A 23,745-nucleotide genomic window follows, 5' to 3' on the forward strand; every position below is an offset into this window, starting at 1 on the left:
ATTGTTCATGTTTCTTTTCAACTGGAACCACCAAATAATTTATGACAATTATTGCCATTGACTCAAGATTAAAAAAAAGAGCATGTTTTAGAATGGCCATCTGTTTTATGTTGGACTTTATACATTACTAGGAATAATATGGTTCTTATGAAACTTCAACTAAATATTATATATATGTGGCTATTTTAAAGCAATATGTTAGCTACGGTTTTAGTCCTAGTTACAAAGGACTGACATGGAAAAAAAACTCATTTAGAGTATGCGCCAAAGTTTGGAGACAGCTGTCCTGAAAATCTTTACCAACTTTAGGTGAAGATTTATCATGTACTTTATAATAAGTGGTTTGTAGATTATTTTTTAAGAAAAATGCCAGTATATTAATTATCTAAAAAGTTAAAATAATGTATCATGGTGATATTTATATACAGTATCATTTACATAAAAAAGCAAAAATCTTTATTGGTGCGTTTAGGAGTACGTAACAATACGCAATGTGGATAGAGCTTTCGAAAACAATTAAATGATACCACATCAAATAAACAGATAAGCCTTGATAAAAGAAAACAACAACAACAATAATAATATAATAATTAACACATATGATGTGTGCTTATTCAAGCTAGAACACTAGCTTAATTAGGTGGCATCTTTGTAATTATTAGTAGCAGCAGCAGCAGCAGCAGAATAAGAATTATTTGGAAGAAATTACATAATTCGCAAACAGGAACTACGTACCCTTTAATCTTCTCGTATTTTATATATGCATATAGATGTCAATCTTTCACATGCGACCGTTTGAGGGCCGTCGCCGTCCTCCTCCATCGACATCAGCATCCTAGCTTTGCATGGATATCTCTCTCTATCTTTCTTTGATCCTGTGTCAACTAATATATCTGAATCATGTCATATATCATCGAAAAATTATTAAGCTTCTCTTCATGCATGAAAATTTTCTATATCTTTTGTTTGATTAAGCTAGTAAAATCTTTTTCATAGTTAAACTTATTTCGGTCTCATCAATTTTATAGAAAATAATAATAACATCTACAGTACTACTAAATTAGTTTAATTAAACGTACCATTGAGTATATCAAAACAATATGTTTGTTTTGTGTTGAAATATTTTTATAATTTTTTCTATAAACTCGATTAACTAAAAGAAATTGATGTTACATGCATTCATGATCGTATTAGTAGTATATTTATGCGTGTGAGAACTCAGAAGGCTCACTTTTGCTTCCTCTTTTGGAGGAATCGCTGCAGCGACGCCTTCCTGGCGATCGGCATCACGCCGCCGGCGGAGACCCCCGAGGCAGCCGGCATCTGCGGCGGCGGCAGCAGCATGGGCGGCTCGTCCGGCGGGGGAGTCACAACGGTGACATTATTGTTTTTGTTCCCACCGCCGCCGCCGGCGGCCGCAGCCAGCAGATGCTGCGTGCGCTGCACCAGCTTCTCGGCCGCCTCCGCCGTGTAGTGCTCGAACACCAGCACCTGGCCGCCGTAGACGATGGTCAATGGCGCCGTCGGCGCCGTCGCCGGCACCGACGGCGTCACATGCACTTCCGGCCTGCATGTACACGACCAAGTAAATTAAGAGAGATGATCGTACATTAGGCGATACCGGAAATTAAGAGGCCTTTAATTTGCAATATATGTTCACCGTCGTCGTTCTTGGGCCGCCGCCGGCGCCGGAGCCGGCGACACGACGACGCCGTCTGCGGATCGCGTGGGGAAGAGCTGCATGGTCCGGGCGTCGACGACCATCTTCTCCTTGGCCTCCGCCGCCGCCGCCGCCGGCCAGATCACGGCGCCTCCGGCGGCGGCCTGCTGCTCCGGCGCCGTCGTCATGCACGGTGGCTGCGGCGGCTGGCCGCGCCTGGCGGCGGCGGGGAGCATGGCGCCACCGCCAGCTGCGCCGACGGCGTCCATCTCTCGCGTCCGGCCTTTCTCCTCCTTGAACGTACTATACCTAGCTAGCTTACCATCTCTTGTGTTGGCGAAGCTGCGTGGGTTCCGGGGATGGGACGACTGTTCGTACGGTACGGTGTGGGGGTGGTTTTTCTTTTCTTTTGTTTTCTTTGGCGCGGCTCTCTCGCGGTCCGGATTAAACCTTGCCGTGCATGTATGCGCGCGCACAGGGGGCACGTGAGAGTGCTATCCTATCCGAACCTCCATCGATAAAATAACGGTTGGGAGATAAAACGCGATCCAACGGATACTCTATTCCAACCTCTAAATTTAGTACATCCTTCACGTTCCCCAGCAGATAAGCTCATATGCTATCCTATCCGGACCTCCATCGATAAAATAACGGTTGGGAGAAGAAAAACATGATCCAGCGGATACTCCATTCTAGCCTCTAAATTTAGTACATCCTTCATCTGGGAGAGAGACGCTAAATTTGGTGTTCCTCTCTCCTCACATCATGTCGTCATCCCTCAACCGCCGGTCTCCGCTGTTGAGTTGTGATCCAAATTCATTTGCACTTAATATCGTCATCCCTTTTAGGGTTCCACCATATATATACATCTTGTAAGCCCCCGTGCGGCGATGTAACCTCACCTCAGATATAGTGAAGATATTTTGCTGGCTGGCGCCCGTGGTTTTTTCTCTCCTGTTTTGGGAGGGTTTTCCACGTTAAATCTCGTGTCTTCTGTGATTGATCTATTGTTCTTTATCGTTTGTTCGCTTATCGTTTCCTAACAAGTGGTATCAGAGCTTGTTCCCACATTAGGGTTTTGCGATGGCGTCGATAAAGTATGATCTACCGCTGCTAGACTACAAGACGAGATTCTCGCTGTGGCAAGTCAAGATGCGGGCTATTCTGGCGCAAACTTCGGATCTTGATGAGGCGCTGGAAAGCTTCGGGAAGAAGAAATCGACTGAATGGACCGCTGAGGAGAAGCGGAAAGATCGTAAGGCTCTGTTGCTGATCCAACTTCATCTATCTAATGATATTTTACAAGAAGTGTTGCAGGAAAAGACTGCTGCAGAACTTTGGCTCAAACTGGAATCGATCTGCATGTCTAAAGATCTAACCAGTAAGATGCATATCAAGATGAAGTTGTTCTCGCACAAGTTGCAGGAGAGTGGTTCTGTGTTGAACCACATATCGGTCTTCAAGGAGATCGTTGTAGACCTAGTGTCGATAGAGGTACAGTTTGATGATGAAGATTTAGGTCTTTTACTGTTATGCTCACTGCCTAGTTCATATGCAAATTTTCGTGACACCATACTTTTAAGCCGTGATGAACTAACCCTAGCGGAAGTTTATGAGGCGCTCCAAAACAGGGAAAAGATGAAAGGTATGGTTCAGTCTGATGCGTCGTCCTCTAAGGGCGAAGCATTGCAGGTCAGAGGCAGATCTGAGCAGAGAACCTACAACGACAGCAGTGATCGTGACAAGAGCCAGAGTAGAGGCCGTTCCAAGTCCAGAGGTAAAAAGTTTTGTAAGTATTGTAAAAAGAAAAATCACTTCATTGAAGAATGTTGGAAGCTGCAGAATAAGGAGAAAAGGAAATCTGATGGTAAGGCCTCTGTTGTTACTAGTGCTGAAAACTCTGATTCAGGAGATTGTCTTGTCGTTTTTGCTGGTTGTGTTGCTAGTCATGATGAATGGATTCTTGATACTGCATGTTCGTTTCATATCTGCATTAACAGAGATTGGTTTAGTTCTTACAAGTCTGTGCAGAATGGAGATGTTGTGCGCATGGGAGATGATAACCCACGTGAGATTGTGGGCATTGGCTCCGTACAGATCAAGACACATGATGGCATGACACGCACGCTGAAAGATGTGAGACACATACCAGGGATGGCGAGAAATCTCATCTCTCTCAGCACACTTGATGCAGAAGGATACAAATACTCCAGTTCAGGTGGAGTTGTAAAAGTATCGAAAGGTTCTCTCGTTTATATGATTGGTGATATGAATTCTGCAAACTTATATGTCCTTAGAGGAAGTACATTACATGGTTCTGTTACCGCTGCTGCTGTTTCTAAAGATGAACCTATTAAGACTAACCTGTGGCATATGCGTCTTGGACATATGAGTGAACTTGGTATGGCAGAATTGATGAAGAGGAACCTGCTGGATGGCTGCACTCAGGGTAAGATGAAGTTCTGTGAGCACTGTGTTTTTGGTAAGCACAAGAGGGTAAAATTCAATACCTCAGTTCATCGCACCAAAGGTATACTTGATTATGTACATACTGATTTGTGGGGGCCTTCTCGTAAGGCCTATCTTGGTGGTGCTCGTTATATGCTTACCATTATTGATGATTACTCTAGAAAAGTGTGGCCTTATTTCCTGAAACATAAAGATGATACATTTGCTGCTTTTAAAGAGTGGAAAGTCAGGATAGAAAGGCAAACTGAAAAGGAGGTAAAAGTACTTCGCACTGACAATGGTGGTGAATTCTGTTCGGATGCTTTTGATGATTATTGCAGGAAGGAAGGCATCGTTAGGCATCACACCATCCCGTACACTCCACAGCAGAATGGTGTGGCTGAGCGCATGAACAGAACCATCATCTCCAAGGCTCGTTGTATGCTATCCAACGCTCGCATGAACAAGCGTTTTTGGGCAGAGGCTGCTAACACCGCCTGCTACTTGATCAACAGGTCGCCTTCTATCCCACTTAATAAGAAAACTCCCATTGAGGTATGGTCTGGTATGCCTGCTGATTATTCACAATTGAGAGTTTTTGGATGCACTGCTTATGCTCATGTTGATAATGGAAAATTAGAGCCTAGAGCTATTAAGTGTCTGTTTCTTGGTTATGGTTCAGGAGTAAAAAGATATAAGTTATGGAATCCTGAAACTAATAAGACCTTCATGAGAAGGAGTGTTGTTTTCAATAAATCTGTTATGTTTAATGACAGCTTGCCCACAGATGTCATACCAGGTGGTTCTGATGAGGAGCAGCAATATGTTAGCGTGTAGGTGGAGCACGTGGATGATCAGGAAACTAAAATTGTTGGTAATGATGTTAATGATATTGTTTAGTACTCACCTCCTATTTTGCAGCCACAAGATGAACCTATTGCACATCGCAGAACAAAGAGGAGTTGTGGAGCTCCAGTCCGCCTTATTGAGGAATGTGATATGGTTTATTATGCTTTTAGTTGTGCTGAACAGGTGGAGAATACTCTTGAGCCAGCCACATATACTGAAGCTGTTGTTTCTGGAGACCGTGAGAAGTGGATCTCAGCTATGCAGGAGGAGATGCAGTCTCTTGAGAAGAATGGCACATGGGAGCTTGTGCACTTGCCAAAACAGAAGAAGCCTGTTCGTTGTAAATGGATCTTCAAGAGAAAGGAGGGCTTATCTTCTAGTGAGCCTCCAAGGTTTAAGGCAAGGTTAGTAGCAAAAGGTTTTAGTCAAATTGCTGGTGTTGATTATAATAATGTGTTCTCTCCAGTTGTAAAGCATAGTTCAATTCGCACATTCTTCAGTATTGTTGCTATGCATGATCTTGAGCTTGAGCAGTTAGATGTGAAGACAGCATTTTTATATGGAGAGCTTGAGGAGGAGATATACATGGACCAGCCAGAAGGGTTCATAGTACCTGGTAAGGAGGATTATGTTTGCAAGTTGAAAAGATCTTTGTATGGTTTGAAACAGTCTCCTCGTCAATGGTATAAAAGGTTTGATTCATTTATGTTGTCACATGGCTTTAAGAGGTCTGAATTTGATAGCTGTGTGTATATTAAATTTGTTAGTGGATCACCTATATACTTGCTGTTATATGTTGATGATATGCTGATTGCTGCCAAGAGCAAGGAACAAATCACTACATTGAAGAAACAGTTGAGTAGTGAGTTTGATATGAAGGATCTTGGTGCTGCTAAGAAAATTCTAGGTATGAAAATCACTAGAGACAGAAATTCTGGTTTGTTATTTCTTAGTCAGCAAAGCTACATTAAGAAGGTTCTTCAGCGTTTTAACATGCATGATGCAAAGCCTGTTAGTACTCCTATTGCACCTCATTTTAAATTATCAGCTTTACAATGTGCTAGTACTGATGAGGATGTAGAATACATGTCTAGAGTTCCATATTCTAGTGCCGTTGGTTCTTTGATGTATTCCATGGTTTGTTCCCGTCCAGATTTATCTCATGCTATGAGTTTGATTAGTAGATACATGGCGAATCTTGGTAAAGAACACTGGAAAGCTGTTCAATGGATTTTCAGGTACCTCAGAGGCACAGCTGATGCTTGCTTGAAGTTTGGCAGGACTGATAAGGGGCTTGTTGGATAGTTGGATTCTGATTTTGCTGCAGATTTGGATAAGAGAAGGTCACTCACAGGTTATGTGTTTACCATTGGTAGTTGTGCTGTGAGTTGGAAGGCAACATTGCAGCCTGTTGTTGTCCAGTCTACCACTGAAGCAGAATACATGGCTATTGCTGAAGCATGTAAAGAATCAGTTTGGTTGAAAGGATTGTTTGCTGAGCTTTGTGGAGTTGATTCTTGCATTAACTTGTTCTGTGACAGTCAAAGTGCTATCTGCCTTACTAAAGATCATATGTTTCATGAGAGGTCAAAGCACATTGATATCAAGTACCATTATGTTCACGATGTAGTCGCGCAAGGTAAGCTAAAGGTATGCAAGATAAGTACTCATGATAATCCTGCTGATATGATGACAAAGCATGTTCCTGTTGCTAAGTTTGAGCTTTGCTCAAGCTTAGTTTGTATAGTGGTTTAGCCCAAGAGGCTATTTGGCGCCGAAAGTGTTTTTGTCTTTGTTGTGTTCAGGGTGAAGGATTGATTCATGCTACAAGAAGGAATTTGTCTCAAGGTGGAGTTTGTTGAGTTGTGATCCAAATTCATTTGCACTTAATAAAGGCCAGCTTCTGCCGTAGCGGAGCGAAAATGTGTTTTAAGAGGATTTATGTTGCATTGAAGCCTTGCATGGATGGTTTTTTGGCTGGCTGTAGACCATATTTAGGTGTAGATGCAACTAGATTAACTGGTAAATATACTGGTCTGTTAGCTTCTGCAACTGGTGTAGATGGTCACAACTAGCTGTACTATGTAGCATATGCTATATTTGACTCAGAGACAAATAACAACGGGCTCTGGTTTATGCGACAACTTAATAAAAACATAGGAACCCAGAAGGTCTAGTTATTTCAACAGATGCTTGCAAGGGGTTGAAGAAAGCATGTGATGCTGCTTTTGAAAAGGTTGAGCATAGGGAATGCATGAGACATCTCTATGCTAATTTCATGAAGAAATACTAAGGGCCAGTCTTCAATGACCATTTGTACCCAACTGCTAGATGCTACACTGAGGATAGGTTTCAAGGGCATTTGAAGCACATATGGGAGGCAAGACCTTATGCAATGGAGTACCTAGAGAAGCACCACACTAGGATCTGGTACATATGTGGCTTCTCAAAGGTTAGCAAGTGTGATTAGAGCAAGTTTAATAGTATAACCCATTGCTTACTATAACTGTTTCCACATCATCTTAGCTAGTTTTACAGTCCACATGTAAAATAAGCTACCAATAATGTATCGGTGCTACTTTTCACAATAGTAATATTTTATTATTTGTTTATTCAATTCTCTCACATTAGTAGCTGCATGTGACGCCATTACCTCCTCTCCCAGCCCAGTTAGCGGACCCCACCTTTTCTTGGGGCTTGTGTGCTGCCCGGCTACTAAATAGTCGCTGGCTTGCCCTCTCTCTCATGCTTTTTCTTTGCTGAGTCATCATCTGATCCTACGTGTAACTGCTATCGCCAGCAATCGGAGCTTTATTAAACATGCTCTTATGTGACCAACAATGCATTAGAGAGTTTCAACAACTAGATGAAGACCAAGGGCCTGAAAGGATTGTTGGTACATGAGATGGTTGATGGAATTAGAGAGATGATAATGGAGAAATTTGCACTTAGGAGAGATTGTGGCAAAAAGATGGAAGATGGTATCCTACCAAATATGATGAAGGAGTTAAACAATTCAACTGGTAATCTGAAGGTTATCAAGATGCCTAGAAATGATGATGTATTTGCTGAAGTTACACTGGTTGAGAGTGATAACAGCACTAAGAGACATATTGTGGACTTGGATAGCCAGCACTGCTCTTGTAGAGTATGGCAGGTCACAAGAAAGCCATGCAAGCATGCCTTGGCTTGGATTTGCACCAATAGGGGCAAGATTCAGGCTATGTAATCCTTCTGTCGATGTATATTTAAACCAAGTGATTGGGATAGATCGGACGCCATGCCGAGACAGTATAAATCACTTAGATCGAAGTATACTTTAACTCAAAGATTATAAATGCTTATAACATAGCCGATCAAATAGATCTAGCATGTATCGGCTAGTACTCCGATACCACTCTATATTAAGATATTAAAACAAGTAGAATATATAAAACAAGGAGCCTAATATACTTTTTTGCAATAGGATCTTAATATAAAGGGCAGACTTAGCATATCAATCAAGCACATAACATAAAAAGTAGCTAAATCAGGTAAGATCGGCTGAAACCCCGATACTATCTCTCTTGATAATCATAAAACAAGCCAGATATCATAATTATAGATATTGCTTAATAGATCGAACTCAACCGATGCAGTATTAAGCATAAAAACAAGTATAAGATCTAGGCAAGATGATGAAAACCTACAAGAGATGGTAGATACACGATACAATCCAGATTAATAACAAAATATAACTCTACCGATTGCTTCCTAACAATAAGAACCAGCCGATGACAAGTTTTATGGCGCAACTAACAAAGATTGCAAAGTTTATATGATAGCTCGATGGATTACATAATCATGATTAGAGTGTCATAAAGATGGAAGCACTAATCCCGACAACGCAAGCTGCCATGACAAGTTTACCTCTAGTTGAAGATCGAATCGATGCAGCTCAACCCGAAAGCAATAACTCGTCGAAATAGAACAAAAGTAAAAAAGGGTGGCGATGCGCCAAGATTGTATTGAACTATTGTTAATTGATTACATGGGTTCGGGTTCTATTTATACCCGAGATTACAAAATATGTCCTTGCCGGACACGACTTTTATCTCTAACAAACTCTAAGATACCATAAGTCTCTGCGGTAGACTTTTGCCCAAACATATCTCTAAGGAAATTACACAAAATATCCTAATTAATAGGTATAATTGCCTATCTGAGAGCTTTATCTCCATCGTGGCAATCCTTGTGAAGCACTTTGATCGACTCTAGAAACATCCTTGAAACCATCGTCATCGGAATCGGCTGCATCACCTCTATCGGCTGTCTTCTGTCCGATCCATCTCAGCCGATGCAGACTCCAGCCAATGCCTTCGCAATCGATGCATTCTCTGTTCTTTGAATCAATCTCTTTACCAAATCCGCCTATATCCCAATGTCGAACTTGTTCATATCTTACCAAATTTGGTCGTCAACAGGGATACGCAGCAATTACTGGATAATAATTACCTAAACACCATGTCTAAGCAATTAATATCTACTTTAGTGTTTATAACTCACGAAAGCAATCACTATACTTTATATAACGAAAAAGTACGAATTACCCCCCTGATTTATCGCGGTCGTCCGAATTACCCCCCTGAACCACAAAATCGGACATTCTTCACCCCCAACTATACAAACCGGACGAATAACCCTCCTCAACCCAATCCACGGTGGTTTTGGTATACGTAGCGTACACGTGGCATCCCAGTCAGCGTTTTTTAATAAAAAAAATGGTGGGACCCGCTTGTCATACTCTCCCACCTCTCTCTCTTCCCCACTTTCCTCTCAATCTCTCTCTCTTCCCCTCTTCCTCTCAATCTCTCTCTCTCTCTCTGCAGGCGTGCACGGGGGCGGGCGGCGGACGGCGGCGTCGCAGCGACGGCCGAGCGGAGGTGCGAGCTCGCCGGACCCATGCGGCAGCACCTGGGTCAGCGTGACCTGCAACGGCGAGGGGCGCGTCACTGCCATCAACGCCAGCCGCGGCGGTCTCACCGGCCACCTCGTCGGCGCCGACCTCAGCATGCTCGCGTCCCTCTCCGAACTCGACCTCAGCTTCAATGCCCTCCGCGATGACCTCCCCGTGCTGCCGTAGCTGCTCGGCGGCCTCCGCGCCCTCGACCTCCGCTCCAACTCCTTCTTCACCATCACCGACGGCTTCTTCGCCGCCTTCCCGTACGACGTGACGTCATGCCCCAGCCTGCGGAGCTTCTCCGTTGTGAACGTCCACTTCGCCGGTGGCTTCCCCAACTACTTGGGCAATGCCACGCTGTTCCAGGAGCTGGAGAGCCTCTCGCTGGCGAGGAACCTACTATGGGGGAGATCACGCCGGAGTTCGGGAAGAACAACAAGACCCCCGTGCGCTGCGCCCGCAGCCGCCGCCGTAGTCACCTCCGCTTGGACGTTGCCGCGACGCCGCCGTCCGCCGCCCGCCCCCGTGCTCCGCGCCCGCAGCCGCCGTTCGCTACCCGTCCCCGTGCGCTGCGCCTGCAGCCGCCACCGCAGTCGCCTCCGCTCGGCCATCGCCGCGACACCGCCGTCCGCTGCCCGCCCCGTGCGCCGCGCCGTGCCCCCGTGCACACCTACAGAGAGAGAGAGATATTGAGAGGAAGAGGGGAAGAGAGAGAGAGATTGAGAGGAAAGTGGGGGAGAGAGAGGTAGTAGAGTATGACAGGCGGGTCCCACCATTTTTTTAATTAAAAAACGCTGACTAGGATGCCACGTATACACCACGTAGACCAAAACCACCGCGGATTGGGTCGAGGGGGGTAATTCGTCCGTTTGTATAGTTGGGGGTGAAGAATGTCCGGTTTTGTAGTTTAGGGGGGGTAATTCGGACGACCGCGATAGTTCAGGGGGGTAATTCATACTTTTTCCTTTAGATAATTATAGTGAACAATAATCCCGTATGCTGATTAGGAACTAACCAAGAAATAATTCTCACGAGGTAAATCTAAATTACTCAGGAAGATAATTCTATTAATATCAAAGTAATAAACAGAATAAAAGAAATATGAGAGGATTACCGACAGCTCCGGAATTCCTCCGACTTCTTCTACTCTACTCTCTTCCTAATTCTACAAATAGTATAATAGAGCCTCTTGTAATTCAGCTCAAGCTTGGAAGTGTGTGAAGAAGTGAAGAAAGTGAAGTCTATTTACATGACAGGTATGACGGTTGGAATAATGCGAATTGTCTGAACTGCCCCTCAACCGTCATCAGGAGAGCATCCGGAGCGTCCACACCAAAACCTAGATCCAACAGCGATCACCAGGGTTCGGCTGAACCAGGGGTTCGACGGAACCTGGGCTGGGCTAGATGGCCTCCAAATCTGGTCTGGACCTCTTCCTCATCCTGCCTTATCCAATTCTTGTAATTTTGGGTTGTTTCTTTGATGTTTCAATGAAGTCTAAAGCCCACCTCTTGTATGGATACACACACACTCTCTCTCTCTCTCTCTTCACTTTAGTCTGGTTTTCCTCCCAACTTCTGGGTTTATCACCTGCATATAAACATACACCAACACTTGTGGAATATGTGAGATTTAATATCTATCACTATGTTGGATGTTTTATTATCTGGATACTATGTAGATGTTGGCGGTATAGATTTGGCATTTAACAACCGCCAACACTTAGTAACTTAGCCCTAAGAACTTGTAATGTGGTTGCTTGTTCTTTTACTGTGCAAGCATTAACTAGCTTGCTCCGTGTAATACTACTGAATGGCCCTAGGAGCTGAATGGTCTAATGGCACATTGGTTATGCAAGCATTCTGAATTGTAATGTGGTTGTTTAGATGTCCAAATATTACTCTTTTGCTCCATATATGTCTGATCTTGTGTGGTTGATGTGGTTGATATCTCCAGCAATAATTCTGACTTGTGATGTGGTTATTTAGCTAATCAAATATTACTCTTTTGCTCCATATGTCTGATCTTGTGTGGTTGATGTCTCCAACAATAATGCTGACTTGTGATGTGGTTGATGTCTCCCTGATGTAATGGCACTTTTGTTCTACAAGCATTCACAGCAGCATATGTGGTTGATGTCTGATGGTTGGATTTGGCTACTTATCTATTGCATTCTGCTCAGTTATAAACATATGTCCATTCTATTGCATTTTGCTCAGTTTTAAACAGATTGCTGCTGAATTCTAGACATATTTCAATTCAGCATTCCATTCTATTGAATTCTGCTAAATTATAGCAATTTTCAATTCATACACACAATTGCTGCTGAAAATTCAGATCGCACATTTCCATTCTATTGCATTTTGCTCAGTTTTAGCTACTTTCAATTCAGAAACATATTTCTCATATTTCCGCTAAGTTTTATCTACTTTTAATTCAAAAACATATTGCTGCACAATTTTAGCATAAAGACATTACAAAGTCAGATTCATTCATGCATGAGGCATAAACACAAGTCACAACTTCAGCAAATTTCATTGATTCATACACGCAAAGTCTTCCCTCCTTACATCAACACAAGTCACAATTCACAGCCAACACATTTCACCCAAGGTACTTCTTCCCTCCAGCCATGGACACACAGACAACACACATTAACAATAGCATGTACACAACCCATTGCCGCAGGACTTCTCTACTTCCAAATTTTTCTTCATCTCTGTATGTTCTCTCTTAGAGCAAGGCTAGTGTTAACAGTGAAATTTGGTAAGCCCGGAGTAGTCATCAGCTTAGAATCAGCATCGGCTTCGAAGTCCTGAGATTAGCCGATGAGAGCTGTCAAGTCGTCAGTTGTCGGATTCTTGCTATATTCGGTTAAGGAAATTGATCTACTAAAGGAAGCTTATCCAGAAGAGACCGGGTTCAAAGAGAATACGGCATGGCAAGTTATCTATTAATTAGGAATAGTTTGTTAGTTTCCTTTTATCTTTTAGAAAAGTCTGTTTAGTGTCCTATAAGGACTTTATCTTTTCCTTTTATCTTTAGGAAAGTTTCTTTCTTGTCCGACAAGGACTTGTATCAACCCATGGGTATAAATATGTACACCCGGGGTCTATGTAATCTATCTCTACAATCAATACAATTCGGCGCATCGCCATCCTTTTTACTTCTACTTTTGTTTTTACGTTCCGGCGGAACTTGGCACCCGACACGGGGCTGCATCGTCTTCGATCTCCGGCAAAGGGATAAGTCCAATGTTCCGCCGGTCCAGGCAATTGTGTCTACGTCGGCGTTGTTCAAGGCTGCATCAGGACATTCGACCTCTTGGATTACTCTGGTTTGGATAATATATTTGCCTGGCTATTTATCATATGTCTATGTTAATCTAGTCCTAGCATCTTAATTTAGCTCTATCGGCTGCTCTCGCTTTAGGTTTTCTGCCGGTATCGGCTAAATCGCCTTGCTAGATTAGATTAGCCTAGGCATCTACCACCCTGAAAATCAGTCAACGGCTTGATTGTCTAGATATTATATTTCTTTTCATACTTAGTGCTGCATCAGTTAAGTTTGATCTACTAAGTCATGCTTAGAACCATAATCTCTAGCCTGCTTCTTGATTGCCAATAAGGGTTTCATCGGGTTTCAGCCGGTGAGTTATCTGGACGTTGCATCGGCTCATAAGGATTGCATATACATATAAGTTGGATTTAGCCGATGACAACAAAAGTTTCACTGTTTAATCTAATCTTATGGATTCCATGACATCGGACCTCCAGCCGATGTGTGCTTTAACCTTCGGATCAATGCTTATTTATCATATCATTATTTGCCGATTGGTTTATACTGGATTATATTGTTATTTTATTATATCATCATCAGTCGATTGCCTTTATATCATTATCTACATTGGACATATAGCCGATTGCTTAAACCCTATCGCTATCGGCTGGTATCGGTATCGGCTATTATCGGCTATCGGCTGGAACTACTCCATCGGCTTGTCAGCCGATCGGCTGTTTTGTCTATTATTTGCATATCTTGTCAGTTGCAGGATCAAACTGACTGGCACGTCTGTATCTTATCAATCTTTGGACCTGCACAGGAGTTAAGCAGATCTCCCAGGCCGGTGTGTTTACGTTTTTTTGTCAACAGCTAGTAATACAGCCAACCTGTTGGCTATAAGGTTCTTTGTAGCCTTCTCTTAGCCTACCCATATAATATTTAGCTCTTTACAATTAATATAGGGCCCACTTGTCTCTCTCACAGAGTTTCTTGGTTCTTGTGTACAGAGCTTCTCCTCTCTCTCCTCTCTTCTCTCCTCTACCTCAGCATTTAGCCGGCTTATAGCCTACATTATATTATACTTGCTCTTAGACTGATTGAGCTCATCTCTACACATGAGCAATTTCACCTCCTCTTGATCTAGAACACCATAGAACTTGTTGTTCCGAGCCTTCTCATCTACCAATTGCCATCATAGCGCATCACACGTCTCGCGTAGGCTATCATACTCGCCGGCGTGGTAATATGCCACCATCTCCTCAACATACCGGTTGAGGAGGTCCTCCTAGATCCATAAGTAACATCTCCCAACCTTTAAGAAGCAAAAGAAATGGAGATTGGGGATAAAACAAACAAAAGCCAACTCAAATCAACTGAAAAAATACCACCAAAACACGATTAACCTCACCTTTGCTCCTCATTGTAGCCATCGACATCCCGGATTCCTCGTGGTCGTCGATGTGCCCGGAACGGCCGGTCGCCCGCAAGCACACTTGAGCTCGGGGAGGCAACTAGAGGCCCGGGAACACTCCTTGCTACATCGGCTCGACCGACTACCGCTGTTGTCCATCGTCGCCACTTTCCACTGCCACTACCCACCGCCTAGGGTTTCTGCCGATTCAGAATGGGGATTTGTGGTCCACGACCTCATGTAGCCATATCCCCAAGCGTATTTGCGTCCATATAAAAATACAGCCAACAAAAAAACGAGTCTCCTTCATACGACATGGCATGCGACCCATTTCACCTGTATTTGGATGGCATGGCTCTAAATAAACGAATTACAGTAGCATTTTTTTAAAATATGCACATTTACAACCCTTGAAAAAAAAAGAGAGGCTATTTTCCATCCCGCCCTTGCGCTAAAACCCTACTCTTCCTTCCTTTCCGAGTTCCGACGCTTTTCCCCACCCGACAAAGCCGCCAACTCCCCCCTCCGCTCTCCTCCGGCTCGCCGGCCTCGCCAGTCGGCAGCCGCCGCCTCTTCCCGCCCCTCTAATCTCCGGCGCTCGATGCCGGGGGACGCGGAGGACCTGCCGCCGGCGATAACGAAGCTGGGGCGGCACTTCAGGCTCACGGAAGCGCACATCTGGTAAGCCCCTCTCCCGCCGGAGCTCTCCTCCTCTCCAGCCCAGCTTGGTTGTTCGGATTTTGTAGGGTTTCGGCATCTCCTCTGTTTTCTACAACTTAATTTGATGATGATGATGTTGTTGTTGTTGTTGTTGTTGATTCGGTCGCTGCAGGGATGGCTGGTACGCCGCTGGCGCCGACGTGAGCCACAGGAGCTGGCACTCCGATGATATCGATTCCGGCGTAAGATTCCTATATTTCGTCTTGTGCTTCTTCGGATTCGGATGGTTTGCCTTGCGTTGAGCGTTGTCAAAATGAGGCTTATATGCTTCGTAAGCTTGTCCGGTGTTTGACTAACATTGCTGAGTAATTAGTTTGTTAGAACAAATATGGAGGTTTTTGTTAATCTTTGGTCATTTTGAGGTGTGGGTAAATTAGATGGATGGACTAGAACATACTTGAAATTCACCAGCGGAAAATCTCAGCTGCAGGAGGAACACGTCTACTGAATACTTCTTCAGTGAACTTCTAGTCAACACAATAAATTTGCTTTGCATTTGTAAATATTGGACCCTGTTTTACTTTTTTGGGAAAGTATTATTGGAGGTTTGCTCCAAAAGAGTGTTTTGTTATGTTAAGTTTGCCCAACAATATTTAGCATAGCAATAGCATATATCACACTTTGTAGGTTGTAGAGAAGGTGGATAAGCATGATAAAGGTTCACCTAATTTTAATAGGGGACGAATATGAACATTGCAAAAGGGTTCAGCTTGGTGAGTGAGACAATAAACATATGCTCTAGAAGTACTATACAATTATTTGCTTACTAATACGGTGCTGCATGCAACACTTTGAATTATGGTAGGACACATAACTCCTAGACTCTTATAGCACTGTTTCATGAGCAATATTGGTGAAATTTAGTTATGTCCTTGCTAATTATCTCCATCTTTAGTCTTTACTGCTAGTAATATTTGAGTTGCTGGTGGTTCTGGCTTCACCTTGAAGAGCTTGCATCAGTTAAACATTGTATGCATATATGTGTGACCTGGATGATTTTTTGTGAAACATGGAACTATCTATATCTTGTGCGTATGACTCATTGACTCATGACATTATTCCCTATGGCTTTTATATAGGATGTATGAAGTTTTCCAATTTAAGGATAATTATTTGTGCATGGTGGATAATCTCTTATGATTGCTTTAGTTTTTTGGGGGAGGGAAAATGGAATTTTAAGACGCACATCTACATGGGGAACTCAAAGTTTTGTTTGTTCTTGACAACTTTTTGAATCATTTACAGAAGATTAGTTGTGATCCACTTAGCTAATGCATTGATTTCTGATAGCAATAGTTCATTGTTGATCTAAACATTAATGGCTGGCCTTGCACTTGAATTTCTGGGAAGACCAGTCAGTGAACTGTGTCATGGCTAGAATAGAATACCATCAGGATACAATTGGTTAAATATTACATGTATTTGTCATATGAGCCTTTTATCTTTTTTTATTCCTGACAAATTTTCAAGTCTTTTATTTAAGTGGAACAATTCAAAATATTTAAAATTTTAAATGCTTTGAGATTTGTGTCATGTTGATTTTTAGCTTGTCATTTATAAGCAATTTGAGAACCTTCAATTGTGCAGGGCTGTTGTCAAACAGATAAAGTCCAAAACAAGCCAACCAAACAGACAGATGAAGGTAATATGTATTCCTTTGCAATCCATTAATTTATTTACACGCTTGTTGTTTTCTGTAATCTCCCTGCTTGTACTATCAGCTTGCATTATAACTCTTGCACTTCCCACACACAGCATAAAAAAAATAATAAAAGATCATTATTTCATAATATAGTGTTAATTTTGTAAGTTTGCAGCAATTTCTTATGATATTGTTTCTGTGTTTGTGATGCTTCTATGGTATCAATAGGCGATTTGTTTGTTGAAGATTTAGAATTGTCCAACCTGATGGGTTCTTTGGGGCTTCCTGTTTCATTCAGCACAAGTAAAGAGGTAAGTGCTCACTGCACTACTTCACTCTCGACTGCTCCCCAGATGATTAATCTGTAGCTCACCCTTCGTCATTATAGAAAAAGAATGCACCCAATAAGGTAAAGAAGAATGGAAGGAGAGTCTCCTACGAAGCAGCAAATACTCTAATCGACGATGATTCAAGGACATGCACGGGTACTAAAGAAACTGAAAGTATTGTTCAGTTGATGGCTTGTGTGGAGCAAACTAACCCATGCAGTTCATCTAGGATCACTGTGGGTTACAGTGAAGTCTGCCAAGGTGATATCGAGAAGATGGACAAAGACATTGTTTATGCTAATGAACAGGAAGAGTCTGGTGATCTCTGCTCTTCTAAAGTATTATCAAGTAGCAAAGCTGAAGATAACTATGAACATGAGACTTGTCAGTTTCATGCTAACATGAACAACCCAGTAAAAGCAGATTCTCCTGTTCGAGAAAATGAAACTGCAGAAGTTGTCTTGAAATTGAACAAGGAGATGCTGGGGCAAAACTCTGTTGATAATGAATCTAGATTCTCCTCTGCTGAGATTTGTATGGAAGGAGGATTATCAACAATAAAAGATCAACTATCTGGGGAAACTCCTTCAACATCCCATGATAATAAGGATGTTGATCATGAAACTTGTCTAAGTTCAGCAGAGCCATCTCCTGTGGATAATAATCCTGCCCAAAAGTCTGACAGCAGCTTTTACTTCGAATATGGTGATTGGAGAGTCCTGTGGGATCCATTCTACAGTCGGTATTACTTCTATAACATCTTGACACAGGAGTCTACATGGTATCCTCCTCACGGATTGGAGGATTTTGCATCACATTCTAACACATGTATACCTGAAGACCTGGACGAATTTGGCTCACAAAATAAAAGCACACCGGCACAAGAACATGGTAAGAGTCCTTAACGGTTTGATCCGTCATCTGATGTTGTGTGCCCTCAAAGTTTCAGTATATTTTTTTATGTTGATAATTGCAACAACCTGGATTGTTAACATGGCATTTTTCTGGCACTAACATTTCCAGAGATTTCCTGCCTGTAGTTGCAAGTTCTGCACTATTATGTTCCTGCTTGTAGTTGCAAAATAGTTCTGCATTTTTATACTTGCTCGATTAATTTTCTTGGATTTTCTCATAGGCATGAATGCATGATCTCCTATTCCCATCGATATTGTTCGTACTTCTATTTTCTTTAGTATCATACATTTTCCTTTTATCTCTGATCAGATCAGGCTGGTGGTGACAAGCATTTGGATGAGCAGGGGCAAGCTTGTTACAGTGAATTGAGCAATTTATCAGATATTCCTGATGGAGAGAGAATAAATCAATGGTATGTTGGATCATATCAAATAATACTTCCTTGACATAATCTATTTCTTGTTAATATCCGTTCTCTATGCAGTATGGTAACTTTCACCGATGAAGCACGCCACACTGATAATATTCATCATCAGAATGATAGTTCAATGAGTGAAATTTCAGAGATGAATCAGGAGATTGGTCGTACCAAAAAGAAAAAGAGAGTAAGGAGATCTAAGTCATGTAAGATATTCAGCTTCAGCCTTGTAGGAGTTGTCGTACCTGATACCTTTTAAGATGATTCTACCGAATGTCGTGCAAATGTTTATCATAGCTATGGCTGCTAATCTTCGGTTTATTTATCTCTGAATAACCATTTCTGTTATTCCACAGATCATTCATGTCAAGACTTGGCAGGGAACATCTCCAATGACATTGCCAAGTACTGGGCTCAGCGGTATTCACTTTTCTCCCTTTTTGATAGTGGTATAAAAATGGATGAAGAAGGATGGTTTTCAGTGACACCAGAGCTCATCGCAAAGCATCATGCATCTCGCGTTGGTGCCGGCATTGTGATTGACTGTTTCACAGGAGTTGGCGGAAATGCCATCCATTTTGCCAACAAGTGCGTTACTGTTATCACATTTTCATGCATTCTTTTTACATGTGAATAATTTGTTAACTTGAGACTCTTTACATGGAACTGCATTTCCGGGCTTACATTATGAGAATGTTAACAGTTTGGCCTGAATATTTTCTTAAATATTTATTCATGTTTGCATAGAGCACAGTGCACACTGGCACAAAGATATAACCATTTGGGGAATATTTTTTTTGTTGAATTTGGTGCCACTGCCTATTCACAATCATGTTTGGATAGGGAAATCCTCTGTTTCTTGATGCAGCTCCAACTACATGGTTTTACATTAGTAACACCATTTTTTCAGGTGCAGGCATGTTATCGCTATTGATATTGATCCCCAAAAGATTGATTGCGCGCAGCATAATGCAACTGTCTATGGAGTACATGATCATATAGACTTCGTTAGAGGTGATTTTATTCATGTGGCGCCTCGTCTGAAGGTACATCTTAATACTCTTATCTATTAAAAATCTTTTCATCTTTAATCTTACGTTTGTGGATTTGTTGTTTCCTTTAGTTACCCATTTTCATAGTTTCCTATGAAATTGCATTATTACTATGATTATGCTTGCATGTGCCCATCCATGTGCATGGGTGGCATTTCCTGGATGTGTTAAATATGTTAGGTACAAAATGAATTTCTGTTTTATCAATAACCAAATTAATTCCAAGTTTTGTGAGAATCCTTCTTTGTATAATCCCCATGAAACTGGCACTTGGCTAGGAGTACAATTGGATTGGTCATTGTCATACTCATACACCTCTCGTTCTGTATCCTATTCCATACCTCTGGTTTCTAGTCAAAAGCTGGTAGTGCCCGACAAGAATATAGATGCAGGTTGTATTTGTCGTGAATAAGGAAGTGGATACATGTAGTACTGCAATAAATATGTTCAGATGTGACACGAAATCAGAGATTGCATTTTAACTACCCAACCCTTTCCCATATTTTGGCTCTATGCACCACCATAAACTCTTACTGTAATATATATGACCTACAGGTTGCTACCTAGCAGAAAGTTTTTGCACCAAGCTCTTCACTAGTTCTAGAACGCATATAAACGTGGAATCCATATGCACATTTGATTATATGTCATCTGGGCATTTCACCAAATTCCTGATGTGGATCTAGAGATCTGGTAACCAACGATCCCTGGCCTTGATCTGGAACTGCTTGACAGTAACATCCTTTGTTCACATGCTAAACTCTGACAGGACGATGAGGAATATCTTCCTTTGTTCACATGCCTGTTGTTTTCTTGCATTAGTTGGTTTAATATGCTTACTGTGGGTGAACTGTTTTACACAGGGAGAAACTGTTTTTATGTCGCCTCCTTGGGGTGGACCAGACTATGCCAAAGTAGATGTATATGATATCAAAACCATGCTTAAGCCTTGTGATGGGTTAGTTCCTTCTTCCAGAGTAGTCTGTTTATCGTTCCATTCACAGATGTTGACAAGCTCTGGTTGGATTTTTTTCAGGTATTCTCTCTTTAAACTTGGTACATCAATCGCTTCGAGGGTGGTGATGTTTCTTCCTCGTAACATTGACCAAAATCAATTGGCAGACATGTGCCTGTCAGTTGATCCTCCTTGGGCAGTTGAGGTATATCCATTTCCTGTGATTTGTGTATAGCTGACTTGGCCACAAAAGAAGGGTTGATGCACTTGTGGAGCTTAATTGTTTATCCATGGTCTTTTCTTCTGATGCACTTACTTGTGGAACTTAATTGTTTATCCATGGTCTTTTCTTCTGATGCTAAGTGGTCTTTTCCTATTACTTTCTGGCAGGTAGAGAAGAATTTCCTCAATGGGAAGCTGAAAGCCATAACAGCATATTTTGAGCAGCAGGATGGTTCAGATGTGCAGGACGCTAGTGATACAAACCCCCAAAACCCAGAATACCATGCTTAGTGAAAAACGCCTGTGCTCAATCATCAAAGGTCAGCGTAATCACAAGGTGCCACTCAGGCCATCGTGTAAGGGCGCGTTCGGCTGTCGTGTGCAGCGGTACCCTGCAGCCTACACCCAGTTCACTTGGTGCAGCAACAAGCTGTAACATGGCTGTGAAACAGCGCTGTACAAGCAGCCGAAGAGGCCCCTCCCTAAGTAGTTGATTTTGGTTCTTACTTGCTAGCATGAAGTTTCTGTAATTATGTCCAGTGTATCTGTTTGTGTCATCAACCTCTCTGTTATTGCACCGTCCACTGTACGATATATAGCTCTTGCGGCATCCCAGCAAGCATCATGGTGCTGCTTCCCTAGCAAATCTATCTTCGAATGGCATGGGAAAAAGGCTGACGTGATATGTTCTATGCATCGCTCATACTGACTATGTGTTACCACATCGTGGTTTGCAAAACCATACGGTTATCACACGGTTATCATGTGTAGTAACCTTCTCAGTTTTTAAAACCACATAAATCCTCGTGGTAATCATACGGTTTTCACGGTAACCACGTGTTTACTGTGATAGCTTCCTTAGCATGGGGTGACGGTAATCCTAACCAAAATGGTATGGTGAACCCGTTCTAATAGTGTGAGCATGTATATAGCAGCTTTGCTATTTATCAGGTAACCGATAAACCCATTCTTAAATGGCAGTCGTCTCATGTCACCATTGGGGTTGGATGATGTCTAACGATCTGTGTCTTCGACCTTTGGACATTATTTCTCTCTCCACAAACACCCTTCTATAGCGGTGATATTTTCAATACATTTCTAGCAGAGGACATAGATAGACGTCATTAATATGTGGGTCCCATTTGTTTCGAATCCACATGTTAGCGGTACCTATTTGCATTGCATTATAGTAGAATAATCCCCATATGGGGTAGTGGGAGGTGTTAGGGTCCTGCTCAACATAACGTGCACCTTCATGTCTCGTCATCCTACACTAAATGTGCTTGCCTACTATAAGTCGTTTCATATTAATGAGTTGATTCGGAGTATCGTGTCCATACCAAGTATCATTACCTGTCCCTATGTTCATGAGACAAAAAGCACGCGCCCCGTCTAACGCGCATGAGGAATGTGCATGCCCGGGAGTAGCAAGCCGTGAAAGGGTATGTGGCCTAGTGGTTGCAGTGACCTAAGTAGCACTCCAAAGTCCTGAGTTCAAATCTTCATAGGAGCGAATTTCAGATTTGGTTATTTGAGAGCTAACCCTTCTCTAAAAAAATAAAAAAATATTAATAATAATAAAAAGGAGCAGCAAACCAACAATGTGACAAAAGGTGAAGTAGGGAGAATAGGATAGGCACATGTAGGTGGCACTGTTTGTGCGTGTACATAAGTATATAAGACCTCCTATAGAGAGGTCGGCCAATATATGCCAAAATACCACCGCAAAGCACAATACACACTCGCACTAAGTAATAAGTTGTACTTACTAATGCTATACTCAATAGTATACTATGTAGTAGGAGTATGGTTGTCAATCTTTGTATTCATCTATGAGATTGGAGTGATCATAGATCTTCAACCCCCATTGCCGAACATGGAGCATTCTGCTAACTACAAAACATCAATAGGAGGAGAAAAAGATGGACAAAACATCAATAGGAGGAGAAAAGGACGGTGTTTCTTAGAGGTATGTCTCAATAGGAGGAGAAAAAGATGGACAAAACATCAATAGGAGGAGAAAAGGATGGTGTTTCTTAGAGGTATGTCTCAGAAACCATTTGATTTTAAGGCTCAGAGAGTGGCCTAGGAAGTGGTGGATCGACGATAGCTAATGGCCAAGTGGCAGCAACATTGCCTTAGCTAGAGATATGTAAGCTGAGATGACGGTTGGGCCATGGCAAGGAAAGTAGAATTATTATGAGGTAATAAGGGGTGGTAGCGGATCTAGTGACGAGAAAACAGAGGTACCGTAAGGGGTTGTTGTTAAGCTTTATGAAGGAAAGAGATTGAATGGTTGATCTTTTTATAGTGCCAAATGTAGAATAAAAGGCTCAGTCATTGGATGTGCATCCATGGTTGAGATTCCTGAAATGTAAATCAAGTTATTACTTCCTACATCCAAAAGTTGAAGTTCTACTTTAACTTCTGTTTTTTTCCAAATAAAATGATCCTATTTGTAGTATTCATGCATTTAAGGCTTAATAAATGTCTTTTCATTTAGCAGCGCAGGATTAGTTACTCGTTATATGCATGAGGAGTCTCAGAGCAAGGATAATAATATAGCCAGCTGCCGGCTCTATACTAGTACCATGTCACCTATAGCCATCACTAATATAATAGGCTGGCTGTTAGGTTAGCTGTTTGTTTACCTCTATTGAAGATTTAGATATTTAATATTCGCATGTACACCTCATCTCCTCGCATCTGGTTGGAAGAAAGCAGCTTTTTCTCATGTGTTGCGCTTCAGCCGGGCGATAGATGGAACGCCCGCTCCATCCTTTTTCTTCCCTTCTCACTCCTCCACGTCAGATTTGGCTGACGCGTAGCGTGCTAGCGCCGGCTGATTAGGATCTATTAAACCTGCTCTCATGGGACTGGATGCATCCAAGAATTAATTACTC

General features: G+C 42.2%; 2 protein-coding genes across 5 annotated transcripts; one reads left to right on the top strand and one right to left on the bottom strand.

Moving 5' to 3' along the window:
- Positions 1-554: 554 nt before the first annotated feature.
- Positions 555-2,265, bottom strand: LOC9271179 (protein TIFY 11g). Of its 3 annotated transcripts, none has more exons than XM_015774741.3 (3): positions 1,661-2,265; positions 1,232-1,567; positions 555-875 (listed from the first exon to the last, which is right to left on the bottom strand). In XM_015774741.3, the coding sequence occupies exons 1-3, from the start codon at positions 1,927-1,929 to the stop codon at positions 860-862; spliced, it is 621 nt and encodes a 206-aa protein (XP_015630227.1). In that variant the 5' UTR covers positions 1,930-2,265; the 3' UTR covers positions 555-859. The 3 variants fall into 3 exon arrangements, with proteins under 3 accessions (XP_015630227.1, XP_015630230.1, XP_015630229.1); XM_015774744.3 differs by having other exon boundaries at positions 555-884; XM_015774743.3 differs by having other exon boundaries at positions 555-893; positions 1,661-2,192.
- A 12,809-nt stretch (positions 2,266-15,074) lies between these two features.
- Positions 15,075-21,488, top strand: LOC4333042 (uncharacterized). 2 transcript variants are annotated; one of them, XR_010740395.1, is made up of 13 exons: positions 15,075-15,270; positions 15,422-15,491; positions 16,897-16,951; positions 17,180-17,262; positions 17,340-18,171; positions 18,505-18,607; positions 18,680-18,819; positions 18,970-19,201; positions 19,524-19,659; positions 20,221-20,358; positions 20,529-20,623; positions 20,702-20,825; positions 21,011-21,488. XR_010740395.1 is itself a non-coding variant. In XM_015772826.3 (12 exons), exons 1-12 carry the CDS (start codon positions 15,191-15,193, stop codon positions 21,131-21,133), a joined length of 2,073 nt encoding a protein of 690 aa, XP_015628312.1. In that variant the 5' UTR covers positions 15,075-15,190; the 3' UTR covers positions 21,134-21,488. The 2 variants fall into 2 exon arrangements, 1 of the variants encoding a protein (XP_015628312.1); XM_015772826.3 differs by lacking the exon at positions 20,221-20,358.
- Positions 21,489-23,745: the final 2,257 nt, after the last annotated feature.

The sequence above is a fragment of the Oryza sativa genome, chromosome 3, assembly GCF_034140825.1.
Source record: "Oryza sativa Japonica Group chromosome 3, ASM3414082v1".
Taxonomy (NCBI): domain Eukaryota; kingdom Viridiplantae; phylum Streptophyta; class Magnoliopsida; order Poales; family Poaceae; genus Oryza; species Oryza sativa.

Bases quoted from the DNA above. Each gene is read 5' to 3' on its own strand.
- LOC9271179 (XM_015774741.3), bottom strand. From the start codon at position 1,929: ATGGACGCCGTCGGCGCAGCTGGCGGTGGCGCCATGCTCCCCGCCGCC. The intron at 1,568-1,660 runs GTGAACATATAT...GTGTACATGCAG, and splicing joins GCGGCCCAAGAACGACGACG to GCCGGAAGTGCATGTGACGC.
- LOC4333042 (XM_015772826.3), top strand. From the start codon at position 15,191: ATGCCGGGGGACGCGGAGGACCTGCCGCCGGCGATAACGAAGCTGGGG. The intron at 15,492-16,896 runs GTAAGATTCCTA...TCAATTGTGCAG, and splicing joins CCGATGATATCGATTCCGGC to GGCTGTTGTCAAACAGATAA. The intron at 20,826-21,010 runs GTATATCCATTT...ACTTTCTGGCAG, and splicing joins ATCCTCCTTGGGCAGTTGAG to GTAGAGAAGAATTTCCTCAA.